The sequence below is a fragment of the Coffea arabica genome, chromosome 3c, assembly GCF_036785885.1.
Source record: "Coffea arabica cultivar ET-39 chromosome 3c, Coffea Arabica ET-39 HiFi, whole genome shotgun sequence".
NCBI classification, from domain to species: Eukaryota; Viridiplantae; Streptophyta; class Magnoliopsida; order Gentianales; family Rubiaceae; genus Coffea; species Coffea arabica.
The window spans coordinates 289,810-306,791 of NC_092314.1; the positions used below are offsets into that span (position 1 = coordinate 289,810).

Sequence of the window (16,982 nt, forward strand, 5' to 3'; positions counted from 1 at the left end):
GCGAACTCCTCCCGAAGATGTCTCAGCAGACAATACTTCTGAGGGATCACAGATAGTGGAGGAAAGATTGACTAAAGAAGAATGGCAGGCAATCAATAACCTATTGAGCTTCCAATCAGATGAGGATTTGACCTTACATCCAGCAAAAGAAATGCAAAATATGATCAGATACTTGGTCGATGTATCTATAACTAGAGCTGCTGCTAGGATCATCAATATCGATGATACTGAGATTGCTTGTGGTAGATTCGAGAATCTTCATGTGTCGACCAAATTCAAGCATCGAAGCACACACTGTGATGTGACATTGAAGTTCTATGGATTGTCTGCTCCTGAAGGCTCTCTTGCCCAGGTTTGCCTTTTGCAGAATGCTTTGTTTACTATGGCACGATTTAAGCTAGTCATTATGCAAATTAACGAGTGTTTAGACAGTAAAGAAATAGAATGGAACAAGATATGGAAATCCTGTAAATTGCCTTTTCCTACACTGTTACTATTTGATGTTTTATAGTAGGTTAATACCGATTAGTTGTTTTTAGCTCAACTCGGACTTTTGACTGCTTCTGATTAATTTGACGCTTCTCATTTTTGCTGTTGTTTATATTGCACTTTTGATTGAAACTCATAGCGAAACTACAATTCTCGAAAGGAGCTAGTTATCTCTTAGTATGTTTTTGCATTTAATGAGTTCCTTGATCTTTTGTTTTAAGGAAAATTCCATGAGGTTGGCTCTTAGTTTGCCAGTCCATCTGCAAAGAAATACTGTCTTGAATGCTTATTGGACATTTTTAGGGGAACATTAGGAAATTATAAAACAATTTTTTATTTGATGGTGGGTATTGTGAGATCCTTTCACCTGTCCAGATGGGGCAGTATCATGAAATGATGGTTTACTTCAATCCATAGCAGGGCATTTTTTTTTTTAATGTAGTAATTTTTGTTTCAGAGTGTTTGCAGCGAGCAGAAGGTGAATGCATTAGCTGGTAGTTTTGTTTATTCACCAACGGGGGAAAATCTAGACTGGAGGCTTTCGGCAACAATTTCTCCCTGCCATGTCACGGTAATCAGATTTGTTAGCATGAATTAAGTAAAAGCATTTATCTTTATTATTATTTGGAGGTCCTCTGTTTGTTGTTGCTTTCCATAAATGATGTGTAAAATAAGCCAATACAATTGCAAACGGAACCTTCTGTATCATAAGAAAGATCTGCTTATGTTTTCCCTGGTTTGGTAGATGCTGCTACTACTTTCCATATTATCAGTAATTGTGGCAAGTCATTGTAAAGGACATTTATCTTTTATCATGCACTTGGTTCTTTACTTTTTGGAAGTATTATTGAACCTTTTTTCCTTCTAGAGTCAAATCAGCAGGATATCTGGCAGCATGAGTTTCTTCAGCCAAACTGAAAGTTATGCATTGAGTTTGTTTGGATAGAGAGAATTTGGAAAAAAAAATTTTGCCTCACAAATTCCAATCACCTTTTTACCTTCCCAATCACCTTTTTATCTCACACACATCACATCACAAAAAGTGCTACAGTAAATATCCCAAATAAATCATCCAAATAAATTCTTATCCAAACAAACTCATTGATATTTCAGTGGAATCACACAGTGACAGTAGTAGTATTGAATGAAAACTTTGTGCTAAAGTAAGCTCTCTTGCTGCAGTCTCACAAATTGTGATCTGGAGGACGTGAAAACATTGGACCCTTTGATTTTTTTGGGGGGTGGGGTTAGGATTTTGGGTAGGGAGATTTTGTGGAGGATTCTTTTTTTTTATTTTATTGGAATGCTCAATCCATTCAACTTTTACAGATCTATGGATGGACTCTGAAACAGATAACAGGAACTTAGGATTTGAGAGCTTCTTCCAATGCCATGCCTTTTCTGAAATTTTTTTCATGTAAGATAGGGACACTTCAAGAGTCAACTGAGAAGACAGGTTAACAAGTTATCAACACGATTCCTATTAGCATACCCATAATTCCACTCATTCCCTGTTTTTCGGTACATGGGAGATTTAGCACACTTACACAGCAATGTCCATACTGGCTTGTAGAAGAACCTTATTTATAGCAGTCACTAGGGTTAATTTGGTTAAGATTCATCATCCTAGTGAAAGCATTGATTTCTTTGCAAGTAACCTTACCTTTGCATTGAATTGGAAGATAAACTAATGGAACAATTTTTTTGCAATAATGTAGAGTCAAACATTTTGGTTGCTCCCTGTTGTTGCTTTTGGATTGAATTTCTCAAATATTCTGAATTGTCAACGATTTGATAGGTTTTCATGGAAAGTTACAATCGCTTTCTGGACTTTCTGAAGAGAAGTAATGCTGTTAGCCCTGCTGTTGCACTGGAAACTGCAACTGCATTGCAGGTATCAATTTTGTGCCTGTTTTTGTTTTAATTATCATTTTGTGTCAAAAAGTCTGATCTAGTTTCTTGTTGGTTAACTTGTGATATAATGAAAAATGCTTTATCATCTATGACAGCATAAGATTGAGAAAGTGACTCGTAGAGCTCAAGAGCAATTTCAAATGGTGTTAGAAGAGCAAAGCAGGTTAGCCAATTGAATATTCCTTCAATTTTTTCACATTTGGATTTGGTTATAGAGATAAGAAGATTCTTTATGACTCTACAAAATAATTGTAGTATTTGAAAATGTTTTTAAGTGGTACCTAATCAACCTCACTTGGTGTTGAATCAAAAGCCCATGTGCTTGAGTTGGAGAGAGAATGGTACTTTTTATGGTGTGGTTTCCTGATAGCTCTTGTTGAGAGGGAAGTGATTCCAATTTTGGTGTCCACTGCCTAATGTTTCTCTTCTATACCATGTCTACATGATTCGAATTTTCCTTAGTTTGGATGGGACTCGAATTTTATGTTTTTAATTCTTTGTCTGGAGTGTTAAAAGGTTCCAGACTTATTTCTGCAATCCCTACTTTGTAAATTTTCTTTTGACTGATAATTACCTAAGTGTACATAAGGAGAAGAGGAGAACATTGCATATTAATTGGCCAGTCTTAACCATGGTTTGAATGCCGCACTTCCCTCACGGTCTTCCTTCAACGACTGTGTTATAAATTTGTATGACTTTTTAGAATAAACATTCAGATGTTGAAGAGGCTAGATGTACTGTCCTTTAGCATAACATTTTTAGTTGATTTTTATTTTTCAGGTCTTTTTAATTATAAAAAAATCCCATTTGTACTTGGTATATGTGGATTTTGCCATTCTGTCTGCTCTGTCGATTTGTATCTTTTTGTTGGTGCTTTACGTCCTCCTTATTTTAACTTACAAATTGAGAAAGTTGGCTCTGCTTCTCAGTTTGTTTATGAATTTTACTTGTGCTCCTAAAGTCCTTTATGCTTCAGTTATTCTTTGGAATGTTCCAATAGCTTTCAGGGGTGTTTAGCTCTTCTTGTAAACTGTTGATCCATGCTTTGTTTTTTGAGGAGAAGCTTGCGTTTCTGACTTATTGTTTCGGTCTTTCAGATTTGCTCTTGATATTGATCTTGATGCTCCAAAAGTACGAATTCCCATTAGAACTGCTGCTTCTTCTCAATGCGATTGCCATCTTCTTTTTGATTTTGGTCATTTTACACTGCGCACCAAGGTATGTAAATTTTTATTAATTCTTGTCATGACTCTGCATATTATTGGCTAAACCTGTTTGTCAAACTTGCAGGATGATGATCAGTTCAATGATCAGGGCCAAAGTCTATATTCTCGTTTTTTCATTTCCGGCAGGGACATTGCTGCTTTCTTTTCAGATTGTGGTTTGGATAGTCAAAGTTGCAGTTTGGCATGTCAGCCTTCAATTTCTCCTAGTTTGCAAGATGTAGATAGCATATATTCTTTAGTTGATAGGTGTGGAATGGCTATTATTATTGATCAGGTATGCTTGATAGAGGAGTATCATTACATTGAAGTGTTTAACAATCAAGATTAATGTTTTAGTTATTGATTATCGTTATACTGGTTTTTTGTTTTTTATTTTGTTATGTTGATGAAGATTAAAGCACCGCATCCAAGCCATCCGTCAACCCGTGTTTCCATTCAAATGCCAAGCCTTGGCATCCATTTTTCACCTGCCAGATATTGCTGGCTTATGGAATTGGTAAATATATTTTATGGAACAATGGAAACCTCCGAGCAACTTGTGACTGATAGTTTGCAGACTGAGTTTGCCCCCTGGAATCCTCCAGATCTTGCAACAGATACTCGAATACTTGTTTGGAGGGTAATTGTTTGCTTAGAGAATGTAATCAGCACTAGAATATTTCTCTTCATCTCAATCTACTAATCATATTCTTTCCTTTCAGGGGATTGGCTATTCTGTTGCAGCATGGGAACCTTGTTTTATTGTGTTATCTGGCTTTTATCTTTACATTCTGGAGTCTGAAACATCCCACAGTTACCAGCGCTGCTTGAGGTTGACTTATTACTGTCATTCGTATTCAACCTGTTGCTCCTTTTAGTTGAGCAATTTTTGGTGTACATATGAGTGCCAAATAAAACTCTTTTGTCATGCTCTTTTGGTTGCCTGTTAAGAAAAGATTTTTAGTTTTGATCTGTAGGTGTTCTTTCTTCAGTATTACTTAATATATGTTGATGTGTTGCAGCATGGCTGGTAAACAAGTATTTGAAGTTCCTCCTGCCAATGTTGGTGGTTCACTTTGCTGTCTTGCTGTTTGTGTCAGAGGTGTTGACGCTAAAAAGGTAGGCAATGTGTACTTTGATGATCAAGTTGTGGACTATTTTTTTTTTTGGCTATTGGACTTATTGTTATAGTATCTAAGTAGTTGAAGGCCTTGATATGAGGCTAGAACCATATATGAGGATCCAGGAAGGCAGCAAATTATCTAGGCATTTGTCTGTTTGCTAGGATAGTGTGGCAAAGTGAAGGAAAGTTAAATATATTTTTCTTCATGTATTTTTGGTTAGTTTCAATTTTTTCTGCACTGCTCTCCACTTTCCTGCATTGTGTTTTGTGCAAAATAGTTGGTTAGACAACATTTGAATACCTGCTACCATATCACTATGTTCCCATTTTCTCTCAAACTTTTTTGGGCAACCAAATGTGCCTGGAAAATAATTTTAGTTTTCCTTTGCCTCGCTTTCCTGCCTTTCACTTTCCCACACAACATTCCCTCTATTCAAACACAGCCATAGAGTCTTTAAAGTAAAGGATGGTATAGATCATTGAAGCCCAGTATTTCACCTATTGTGCGACAAACTAGTGCTGTGGAAAATTTTGAAGAGTTACCGTATGCTTTGTATTATCACAAGTTTAGATGAAAACAAACCTTATTATTTAGCTTTGTTGTTCAAGACATATGTTCTAGCCATTTCCCATGCCCTCAATTGTTGATTGGCAGTAGAATTATTAAAATAGCTCAATGATGTATATTCTTCCTATTGAGCCTCTTTTTTGTGCTGAATTGGTCCCAAGTTTCTTTGTCAGACATCAGATTTTGATTTGATAATAATGAACAGATATATAAGACAGCATATTAAGGTTTTCTCATGCTTCATTTTAATGCAGCGGGTTTTGCACTTATTTTTTTCCTAATCCTTGAATTTTATACTGGTTTCCTTTAGTTGTTTTAATCAAAATATTCATTCTGGCTTGAATTTTTGTTTTAATTGTATTATTGGTTCTGGCTAGAACTTGTCTGAATTTGATCTTTGTTTCTTAACCATGCCTTTAACGTGTATGCCTTTGCATTCTTTTATGGAGATTTTTGTCATGAACTCAATCTTATGCTACCTCCTTAGGCTCTGGAGTCTTTTAGCAGTTTGATTATTGAGTTTCGAGATGAGGAGGAGAAGGCAGCTTGGATGAGAGGACTTGTGCAGGCTACATATCGAGCTTCTGTATGATTCAAAATTATTTTGTTTTGGTAGTCAAACTTGAAATGCTGTATATTATTGTTTTTGTACACTAATTTTCATAATCGTCGGGGATAGGCTCCTTCATCTGTAGATGTATTTGGAGAATTAAGTAATGATGCATCAGAGCTTGCTGAATCTCATGCCATTCATGTGAAGTCAGTTGACCTTGTTGTTAACGGGACATTGGTAGAAACAAAATTATCGTTATACGGCAAGGTTGGTCTTGTGCTTTTCCATGCTAATTACAGTTGAATTTCCATTATGATAATCCTATCAGTTATTTAGATAGCTCTTAGTGTAATTTGTCTCTGCTATTTACTTGCCAATTTGCAGTCCGAAGATGAGATGAACAGGAGACCTGAGGAGAGTATAATTCTTCAGGTTCTTGCTGGTGGGGGAAAGGTGTGTTACGTGTTGTATACTGGAATATTTAATGGTATTTTGAATAAGATTCTTCTCTACATTATGTCTGGAATATTCAATAGTATTTTGAATAATATTCTTCTTTACATTATGTTCTTGTATGATGTCCAAGTGATTAGTTTTTCATAGGTATGTTCTAGGCTCACAGATTAAAGAATCTTTATTCTTTCCTATGCGTCTTTTCCATGCAGAAATGGTAGCTGATGAAATAAGAATAGAAATTTGTCATAGTGTTTTGGTGCGAGGAGAGATGGGAAAGTGAATGAAAGTTATCTTCTCCTTTTTGACTGTCTGGCAGGAAAAATATCCTATATTTATCCTCACTTCTGTGCATTTTATGTGCTGCAAAGTATCCTATATTTATCCCTCAGTTATATTTATCCTCTATTTATCTGTAGATGAATATATGATAAATATCCTATATTTATCTGTAGATTGCATAACTATTTCAGGGATTAATTCAGCTTTGGTTCATCTTGCAATTGTTTGATTTGCTTGAGTATTGAGATGTTGGTATTTACCATCTTCAACATGTGTTGCTTTGCTCTTTTTAGGTGTGTGTATCACGTTGCATAGGTGACCTATCTGTTAAGATGAAACTGCACTCATTGAAAATTAAGGATGAACACCAGGGCTCCTCCTCTTCTGGTCCACGGTATCTAGCCCGCTCTTTTGTTGGGGATCGAGATTCAGGCCACAACCTTGATTTGTTGGAATCTGATAGGAGAGAGCAGTTGATGATGGAAGAGGATGATAACTTCAAAGATGCTTTGCCAGAATTCATGCTCTTGCCTGATTCTCCTGAAACATATATTGATGAGAAAGACAAGTTGAAGGGAAAAAGTGTTGCCAGTGATGTTTTCTATGAGGCAGAGGGTGCTGATGACACTGACTTTGTTTCTGTTATATACTTGACACGAAGTCCTGCTTCTCCTAATTATGATGGTATTGATACACAGGTAATTGCATGATCTTTTTTAAACATGGTGGTAGTAAACATTTGGAAATTAATTGTTTCATTTGCTGGCTAATTTTTTGTTAAAAACCTTTGCAGATGAGTATTAGGATGTCCAAGTTGGAATTTTATTGCAACAGACCTACTCTTGTTGCTTTGATCAATTTTGGCTTTCAAATTAGTTCAGCAAATAGTGGGGCAAATGGTTCAAAGGCGGTAAATGTTTCAGATGATGAATCTTCGGTGAAGAAAGAGAAGACCGAAGAATATGGGAATTCATTTGTTACAGGGTTGCTGGGCTATGGGAAAGGTCGGGTTGTGTTTTATATGAATATGAATGTTGACAGTGTGACTGTATTTCTCAACAATGAGGATGGCTCTCAGCTCGCTATGTTTGTGCAAGAAAGTTTCTTGTTGGATATCAAGGTGTGATACTGATGCCATTTGTGTTGTAAATTTTGACATTTATATTTAGTTCTAGAGTCCCTGGATTGATTATTCTCATGTCATTTGATGGCTTATTGTACCGGGCAATCCTCGATTCAATCTTTTTCAGGAAAAGTATGGATTAATTTCTCTTTTTTTTTTTTTGTGCTATGCAATATGACCTGCTTATTGCTCTTCATGTTTTGCCTGGACTAAGGTTCATCCAAGCTCTACTAGTGTAGAAGGATCACTAGGAAACCTTAGGCTGCGTGATCTCTCACTTGGATCAAATAACTTTTGGGGGTGGCTCTGTGATATACGAAATCAGGGTACTGAATCCCTTGTGCAGGTACCCTACCAATCCATTTCATATGTACTGAATTAGTTAAAAACTTTGAAGTTTATTGTCTATTGTTTATTAACCTCTCTGTATGCGTGCATGTGTGTGTCTCAGTTCAAGTTTAGTTCTTACAGTACTGAAGATGATGATTATGAAGGATATGACTACAGCTTGCATGGCCGACTTTCTGCAGTTCGAATTGTTTTCCTCTATAGATTTGTTCAGGAGGTTAGTTTGATTTTTTTTTTGTACTGCTCCATGATTACTTCTTTAGCTTAATAAGCATGATGTCCTAGATTCATAGATGGATAGATGTCTTTTGAACGTGGGCTGCCTCCTCCTTTCTTCTGCAATGGCTCCTCAATTGCATGAAGATAACATATCCCCTCTCTCTTATGCGTACAATTGTGTATATCCTCTCTTTATATATTCCTATCTGTAAGTGTGTGTGTTTATCCTTGTCAGATAGGCCATAAGAAATTTCTGTTATGCTTTATAGGATATAACAGCATCTAGGCATTTTTGTTACTGATATAATATGGTGATATGCAAGAGCATTTTGGATATGAAAGCTACCTACATCTGTCTTCCTTTTGCTTAAATTATTTTACATTGTATTCTTTTGCCATTAATTGTGCATTACATTTTTGAGTAAGAGCTGCATGTGTTTCTTTAGATAACTGCTTACTTTATGGAGCTCGCCACTCCACATACTGAGGAAGCAATCAAACTTGTTGATAAAGTTGGAGGTATTGAATGGTTGATTCAGAAGTATGAGATTGATGGTGCTTCTGCCATTAAGCTGGATCTCTCGCTAGACACTCCAATCATAATAGTCCCAAGAAATTCGACAAGCACAGAGTTAGTGCATGCTCAATATTTTGGTATTTTTTAGTGGGTGCTTTTATGTGCACAATGTATTCTCTGACTTGCATTTTCTTGGGGGTTTGCCATATACATGATGTCTTAAGCTTTAGGAAACTTATGTTTTAATTATGGATCTTAAATTTTATATGCATATATTCTTTATACTAAACAAGGCTTGTTTCCAGCATTTGGACATAGAGTACTATATCTGCCTCACTGCTTTATTTGACTCAATTTCTCAATTTCTAACCCATTCTTCCATTTTGCCAACCTTTCTACATGATTTACTGACCTTCTATTTGCATCATGCTTGTTTCATGACTTGCATAAGTGCAAGAATTATAGCTGACTTATCTTGAAAGAACGAACTTATTGCATTTCTTTGATGCAGCTTCATGCAACTTGATCTAGGCCATTTACGAGTCAAAAACGAATTTAGTTGGCATGGTTGCCCCGAGAAAGATCCTTCAGCTGTTCATCTGGACATTCTTGATGCTGAGGTAATTAATTTTCATCGTTTTCTTATTTTAAACCAAAGTTTTAGGTACTAATACGAATTTTGGTTGCTATATTTCAGATTGTAGGAATCAACATGGCAATTGGAGTTGATGGTTCTATTGGCCTACCAATGATACGGGAGGGCAATGATATTCATGTTTATGTACGGAGAAGTTTGAGAGATGTTTTTAGGAAAGTCCCAACATTTGCTTTGGAAGTGAAGGTAAATTGTGTTATTAAACATTGATTTAGTTACCTTTAGTTTCTTTGTTTTCTTTTATTTTGGTACAAGCATCTTTAAATTGTGTTATCCTTCAATGCATGGAATTAAAACTTGGAACTTTTAAAGCATTTTGGTGCCTGCTGTAGACCCTACTTGACTGATGGCATTGGTCTTTAGCATGAAGACCTTAGTTTCCAATGGGACACTGCACTGAGGGCTATTTTGTTTGCCAGACTTTGATCTTATGATCTTCTGGGGTTTGGGACATTGAAATGGGATATGGGAACTTGGCTGACTTGAGGCTGAGCATTGTGAAATTTTCCATCTCATCGTTTAATTATAGCTTGAAAATGGAACAGTACTTCTTTGGCAAATCTATGAATCTGAAGTTAGATCATTCACATTTTATGCTCTTTCAGCATTTGACAGTTCCTTTATGTCTTACTTTTGTCTTCTTCTTTTTTCATTCTTTCTATTTGGGTAACAGGTTGGTTCATTGCATGCCGTGATGTCTCATAAAGAATATAATGTTATTCTTGATTGCTTCTATATGAACTTAAATGAACAACCAAGACTTCCTCCTAGCTTTCGAGGCCACAAGTCTGCTTCAAAAGATACAATAAGATTGCTGGCAGATAAGGTCAACATGAATGGTCAAGTAATTTTGTCACGAACAGTTACGATAATTGCTGTAAAAGTCGACTATGCGCTAATGGAGGTTTACCACGGACTTCTTGAGGAATTACCTCTGGCTCATGTTGCTGTGAGTACCTCTGTCCATAGAATGCATTTTTAAGCCTAGTCTTCAAGAGTTGACCGTTGGATTTTGGTTAGGAGTATTTATCATATTCATTTTAATAATCAAGAATGTCTTTGTTTGTCATATTCATATCCTCTTTAAGGAGTATTTATCTGCATATATCCCCTGTTCTTGCAGCTTGAAGGTCTTTGGGTATCATACCGAATGACTTCATTGTCCGAAGCAGACCTTTATATTACCATTCCCAAGTTTTCGATAATAGATAATCGCCCGAGTACGAAACCTGAAATGCGCCTGATGCTTGGTTCTTGTACTGATGTTATGAAGCAGATGTCATCTGAATCTACAGCTGATGTACCCACCTCAACAATGTTTGTGATGGATTGTCGATGGCGGTTATCATCCCAATCATTTGTTGTTCGGGTGCAACAGCCTCGTATTCTAGTTGTTTTAGATTTCCTTCTTGCTGTTTGTGAGTTTTTTGTGCCATCTTTGGGAACGCTTACTGGCAGGGAGGAGATGATGGACCCCAAGAATGATCCAGTTATTAAAAGCAAAAGCATAATCCTACTGACTCCGCTTTACAAACAGATAGATGACATGGTGATTTTATCCCCAAACAGACAGTTAGTAGCTGATGCTGTTGGTGTTACTGAACATGTATATGATGGTTGTGGAAAGACTATCTGTCTCTCCGACGACAAAGATAACAAAGAATTTCAGTCATCAGGAAATTGGCCCATAATTGTAATCGGACGCGGCAAGAGGTTGAGATTTATGAATGTGAAAATCGAGGTATCAAGACTTGCTCTGATAATTGTGCATGAATGAGTAGAACATGCTTGTCGTTTATTTATATACATAATAAATCATTACGAAATGCACAAAAAGGGTAAAATTTGAGGTGTACCAGGAGATAGGCATTATACTTTGAAGCAGAAAATTCTGTTCGACGACATATTTCTTTTAACTGAATTAAGCTTTGACTAGTGTTATATTTGGTTCTATAAAGGAGTCAAATATCTGATTTGTTATTTGGTAATTTGGTGATTGTCCCCTCGTGTCTGGATATCTTCCTCTCACTTTCTTTTTCAACTCTTGGTTCTTTTCTTAGCGTCCTCAAGGTTAACAATGAAACTATTTCTAGCTGCTCTTAACTGATTTCTAATGCTCGAGATTTTTCTAATTTAGCTGTCAAAATTTTGGCTCTTCCATGTTAAGGGAATTGAGGAAGAAGATAAAAGCAGGCTATGGATGAGTAATAAATTGTCTGCTTGCAGTCGCCTGGATGAAGTTACTATCTTTGGCAATGAAGTTCCATAATATCTAAGAATTCTCGCAACACGGTCTATGAAGACCCTAATAGGGGTTTGATGATGGAACCTCTTATTGCGTGTGCTCTCTAGATGTATTCCTGTGCAGTGTTCTTGAGCATATGAATTTCCGGAGATATTCTAGCTACTGTTCAGTATTTGTTGCATGGCTTGCATGTTTTAGAGAATTTTGAACCTCTTTCTCCAAACCATCCCTTCTTGAGCTTTCTTCTGGTTTTTAACATTTTGCTGAAATTAGTTCATATGTCCACCTGGAAAAACATTGTCTGCTGCATGTGTTTTTAAATCACTTCTTTATTTGATGTTGCTTATTTTTCAGAATGGTTCACTCTTGACCAAGCACACGTACTTGAGTAATGAAAGCAGCTATACAGTGTTCCAAGAGGATGGTGTGGAAGTTATATTTCTGGAGAGTAAGTCTTCTAATTGCAGAAAACATCCAGATCACAGGGAAGAGTTGTGTTATACTTCTGATGCCTCTGACTCTTTTCAAACTGAATCATGCAAGTTGCAAAGTTTTGACTGGATCTCTGGTTTGATTTGACTTGCTGTGATTATATTGATTTTTGGGTTAGTGGCTACTAAGAAAAACCTATGTTCCGCCATTGCTGGCTAAAGACTGTTTTCTCAGCTATGAGATGACTAGGCTGAGCTACTCAATCTCCTCTCTAGATACATGCGCTAAGCAGGGTCTTGAAGTTCTTTTATTCCCATTTTCTATATTACTGTTGGCTAAACTCCAATCATGTTGCCTTGGAAATCCTAAAGTTCGCATTATTAAATCTTATTTTTGTTGGGGCCTTATCCTTGAGCAATGTGTTCCATTTACTGTTGCATGTTCCAAATCATCTGCAAATGGATTGTATAACTGAGCTTTTCAGGTGTTGAATGTGAGAATATTCTGTGTTCTGTATCATAGATATACATCTACAAGGCGGACAGGAACACTTATTAGTATTGTTACTGGATTAGCTCTTCTTTTTGCAGCTAGTATGCCACTTGCACTTCTCAAAGCTTTCTTATTTTTCATTTCCTCCTGTTCTGAAGTCTTTCTTCTAAGTTAGCTTGTTATTGTCATCAAACAGAACTTTGTAATGAGCAATTAGTAATAAGCGGAGAGAATTAGGTGGAGTTCATCTTCTTTGATAGATTCTTTGCTGGGAGGTAACTGTTTTAGCTAGAGTTAGGAACTAAGAAATAAGTGTACAAACAATGGCCAAAAAGTTAGAGAGTTAGGAACTGAGGAATATGCTGTGGAGGATGCATTGTTATGGTATATCAAGAGGTCAGATTCATTTAGCATACACCAGAGTGCTCCTCCAAGGAGAAAGCCACAAAATATCCGTGTTGTAGGCTGTGAAGAAATGAGTGACCACAAATAAAGCTGAATAAACTGAAGGACAAAATACACTTTTTAGCATATAACTCCCTTATGGTATAGTGCTTTACTACAAAATATATACATACCCCCCCTATGGTTAATAAATAATTTTCAACTTTACATAGGGATTACTTTTGACATTTTAGTTGACTTCGTTATGGAATACAAATTCTGTCATTTTGACACTTTAATCCAAACCATGAGGGGGATATGCATAGCTTTTGAAACCATTCGGGGGGTTTATGTGAAAAAACACTTAAGCACAGGGGGGTAAAGTGTATTTTGCCCTAAACTGAACGGGGGCAGGTGAAACTTGTGAATTTGAAGAAAATTAAACTTCTATGAACCTAAACAAAGAGTCAGGTTTTCTATGCTAATGCTGAATACTTGCTGAAAGTATGGTGGATTTTAGTTGAGTTGTTTGAAGGTGGATCTAGAAATGCATGAAGGGGTCCCCAGGTGTTTCAAAGTCTAAGCATCTTCGTGAACCTGAGATTGTCTTGTGTGTCAAATATAAGCAGCCTAGCTATAGTAGGAATTGACAGTCTATAGCTTCGGGCTTGTCCATTAAATATTGTATGTATTGCACAATAAACGCCGTTTTCAGTTGCTCAAAACAGGATTTACACTATCATGATTACAAATATGCAAAGCACAGGATTTGCTTCCTCAAAAAGTTGGATCTCCATTTGACATTTAGCTTATGTATTGTTGCTTGTGTTTCAATACTTCACTCAATTTGCTTCTTGCTTTCCCCAGGTTGTTTCCCCTGAATTGACCTTTTATGACGGTAGCAGCTCATCCGTTGATGATTCTACACGTGGTGAAAAGCTTCTTCGTGCAAAAATGGATATTAGCTTCATGTAAGACCTAATAGCATTTTATACAACTCAATTAATTTAACTTTAGCTTTTCCTTTTCTGAAGTATTGTGGCTGTAATCTTCTACAATGAGCTTGAATTTGAAACTTAAGCTAAATGGGAGATTTCTTGCATTTTCTTTCTTTCCAAACTTTAACTGTTCATTGCAATCTTTGTGGCAGTCAAGAATGCTTTCTATTTTCTGATGCTTGAATGTGCTGAAATTTCTAGTTATGGGTGTCTTTATTAGTTGAACAGTAACTCCAAACGCAAAATGTACGAGTAGTTTCCCTGCAGGAATATTTGGTTTTGGCCTTCTCTTTTCCGGGTTTATTTTAGCTGAAATCTATACCAACTACTTGATTATCCAAGGTATTGATTGACTGTCTCAACAGGTATGCATCAAAGGAGAGTGACACATGGATTAGGGGGCTTCTGAAGGATCTTAGTCTAGAGGCTGGTTCGGGACTTATCATACTTGATCCAGTTGATATTTCTGGTGGATATACATCTGTCAAGGATAAGATGAATATTTCTGTAACATCCACTGATATATGTGTTCATCTCTCGTTAAGCGTGCTGTCCCTTTTACTGAACCTACAAGGTCAGGCAACTGCAGCATTACAATTTGGAAATGCAGATCCCCTGTCTCCTTGTACCAACTTTGATCGAATTTGGGTGTCTCCAAAAGGTTTTTCTCGAGTTTTCTATTAACTTATTGTTTTGAGGTTGTTTACGCGCCAAAATCCATCTTTTTCTTCATTTGTTTGCTAGTAAGAAAAAGACTTATTTCCATATTGTTATGTGCATAAAAGTTGGAGGATTGACTGCCTTTTCTGTGAGCAGAAATTGGGCGTCATAACCACCTCACCTTTTGGAGGCCTCGAGCTCCTTCAAACTATGTTATATTGGGAGATTGTGTTACATCAAGGTAATCAGAACAGCTTCTTGATTGGAACAGAATATGTAAATACTTGATTTGATATGCACTTTTTGCTGCCATGTTTGTGCTAGGTTTTGTCTGTTAATAGTGGTGAAATGGCTTGTTACTCTTGCTTGGGATGATTAAATAAGTTTAACTTATACACTTCCTGAGTAAAAAGAAACGTAGATGAGTATGTCCAATTTTTTGCTAACTGCAAAAAATCTTCTTATTAAACTGTATGATGTAAGTAATGATTCGGTAGCCAACAGCAGCTTTGTTGGCATAAGTCATTTTTAAGTGACAGGATCTAATAAAGACTTCTTGATTTAAAGCAGAAACACTTTAGCTACAGAAGTCTTATATTGAATTTCAACTTGACTGTGATAATGATGATTAAAAGTATGAGAAGGGTTATTTCCTGTTAAGACGCAAATAGGTTTCATATTGTACAGTTGCACTGCAAATATGAAAATCTTTAAGATTCTCAAGAGAGAAGCTCTCTTTTTTTTTTATCAGTTGCTGTTGGGTGTGGTGACTTATGAAGAATGGACTTGACATGGTTTTGTAGAAGATATCACTTGGGTTGCTTTTGGGCTTGTATTTTTTGTACTTTCATTCATGGCAGTTACTTAAGATGGAGAGGTGCTGATTCAGTCAGCATCATCATTGCAGCATTATCCCATAAATTGTTTAATTTCAAGTCAGGATCCTTTCAGATGGTGTATGTGAACTGTCTTGAAGTGTCAACTTTTCCACTAATACCATCTTTGGTATGCATGATGCATTTTTTTTTTCTGGGAAATCTCCATTGTTTCACCATGTCAACCTTGGTGGGTTCCCTTGTGTTATTGAACTGCTGTTTGCTTTGTCTTCTGTAGATGTTACCTGTTTAAGTAAGATTTGGATATAGATGTACCTCTTTTTTAATATTCAGATTGTGGTTACTTCTTTTCAGGCCAAGTCCTCCTTCACAGACTGTTGTGGCTGTGAGCAGCATGTATGGGCGTGTTCGAAAACCTCTTGATTTCAAGCTTATGGGCACCTTTTCTGGTATTCAAGGATCAGCGGGTTTAGAAGGTCATGCAAATGATCATTATGATTGTTCTCTTTGGCTACCAATTGCTCCACCAGGATATTTGGCTCTAGGGTGCATTGCCCATGGAGGAAAGCAGCCACCACCTACTCATATTGTTCATTGCCTGCGATCTGATCTTGTAACGTCGACTATGTATTCAGAATGCATATACAGTGCAGCCTCTTGTGGTTCCTATGCATCTGGTTTTAGCATTTGGCGTTTGGATAATGCTTTTGGGTCATTTTATGCGCATCCATTCACCTGCAATCCTCCTTTGAACAATTGTTTTGATCTTAATCATCTACTTCGTGGGTTCTCTTGTCATCATTCTTCTTCCTCTAGTCAAGTTGCATCAGAGTTCGGTGCTAAGCATGAGGATACACGTGAGCTTTTAACTACTCAGGGTACAACTTCATCTGGATGGGATATTCTCAGATCCATATCAAAAGCAACAACTTGTTACATGTCAACCCCCCACTTCAAGAGAATCTGGTGGGATAGAGGTAGTGATCTTCGCCGACCGGTCTCTATATGGCGGCCTATGCCACGTCCTGGTTATGCTATATTGGGTGACTGCATTACTGAAGGGTTAGGATTCAGTCTTCTGCATTCATTTTAACCTTTGATTATCCCTAGCAGTTCTGTATCATTATTTATGGCATATTTGTTTCCTTCTCAGCTTGGAACCACCTCCCTTAGGCATCATATTTAAGGCTGACAATCCTGAGATTTCCTCAAAGCCTGTACAATTCACCAAGGTTGCTCATATTGGAATGAAAGGTCTTGATGAAGTGTTCTTCTGGTACCCAATTGCTCCTCCTGGTTATGCTTCTTTGGGTTGCATTGTAACACAAAATGATGAAGCTCCAAATTTACAATTGTTTTGCTGCCCGAGGTTGGATCTTGTTAGCCAAACCAATGTACTTGAGATGCCAATAACAAAATATTCGAGCTCAAAGGCATCCCAGTGCTGGAGCATTTGGAAAGTTGAAAATCAGGTTAGGATTGGTAT

At 36.9% G+C, this 16,982-nt stretch overlaps 1 protein-coding gene across 1 annotated transcript in view; it reads left to right on the top strand.

The window, feature by feature from the left end:
* LOC113735303 (uncharacterized) overlaps positions 1-16,982 on the top strand; it is a 41,720-nt gene that overhangs the window by 11,660 nt on the left and 13,078 nt on the right. The window contains exons 14-40 of the mRNA XM_072083258.1: positions 1-352; positions 947-1,060; positions 2,288-2,383; positions 2,499-2,566; positions 3,501-3,621; positions 3,694-3,903; positions 4,021-4,248; positions 4,331-4,440; positions 4,631-4,727; positions 5,787-5,885; positions 5,979-6,119; positions 6,237-6,305; positions 6,881-7,285; positions 7,381-7,707; positions 7,925-8,056; positions 8,162-8,275; positions 8,724-8,908; positions 9,306-9,414; positions 9,492-9,635; positions 10,123-10,398; positions 10,573-11,190; positions 12,049-12,270; positions 13,870-13,973; positions 14,366-14,661; positions 14,817-14,901; positions 15,851-16,558; positions 16,650-16,968. Coding sequence (XP_071939359.1) covers positions 1-352; positions 947-1,060; positions 2,288-2,383; positions 2,499-2,566; positions 3,501-3,621; positions 3,694-3,903; positions 4,021-4,248; positions 4,331-4,440; positions 4,631-4,727; positions 5,787-5,885; positions 5,979-6,119; positions 6,237-6,305; positions 6,881-7,285; positions 7,381-7,707; positions 7,925-8,056; positions 8,162-8,275; positions 8,724-8,908; positions 9,306-9,414; positions 9,492-9,635; positions 10,123-10,398; positions 10,573-11,190; positions 12,049-12,270; positions 13,870-13,973; positions 14,366-14,661; positions 14,817-14,901; positions 15,851-16,558; positions 16,650-16,968 — 5,749 coding nt within the window. The remainder of the gene's footprint in view (positions 353-946; positions 1,061-2,287; positions 2,384-2,498; positions 2,567-3,500; positions 3,622-3,693; positions 3,904-4,020; positions 4,249-4,330; positions 4,441-4,630; positions 4,728-5,786; positions 5,886-5,978; positions 6,120-6,236; positions 6,306-6,880; positions 7,286-7,380; positions 7,708-7,924; positions 8,057-8,161; positions 8,276-8,723; positions 8,909-9,305; positions 9,415-9,491; positions 9,636-10,122; positions 10,399-10,572; positions 11,191-12,048; positions 12,271-13,869; positions 13,974-14,365; positions 14,662-14,816; positions 14,902-15,850; positions 16,559-16,649; positions 16,969-16,982) is intronic.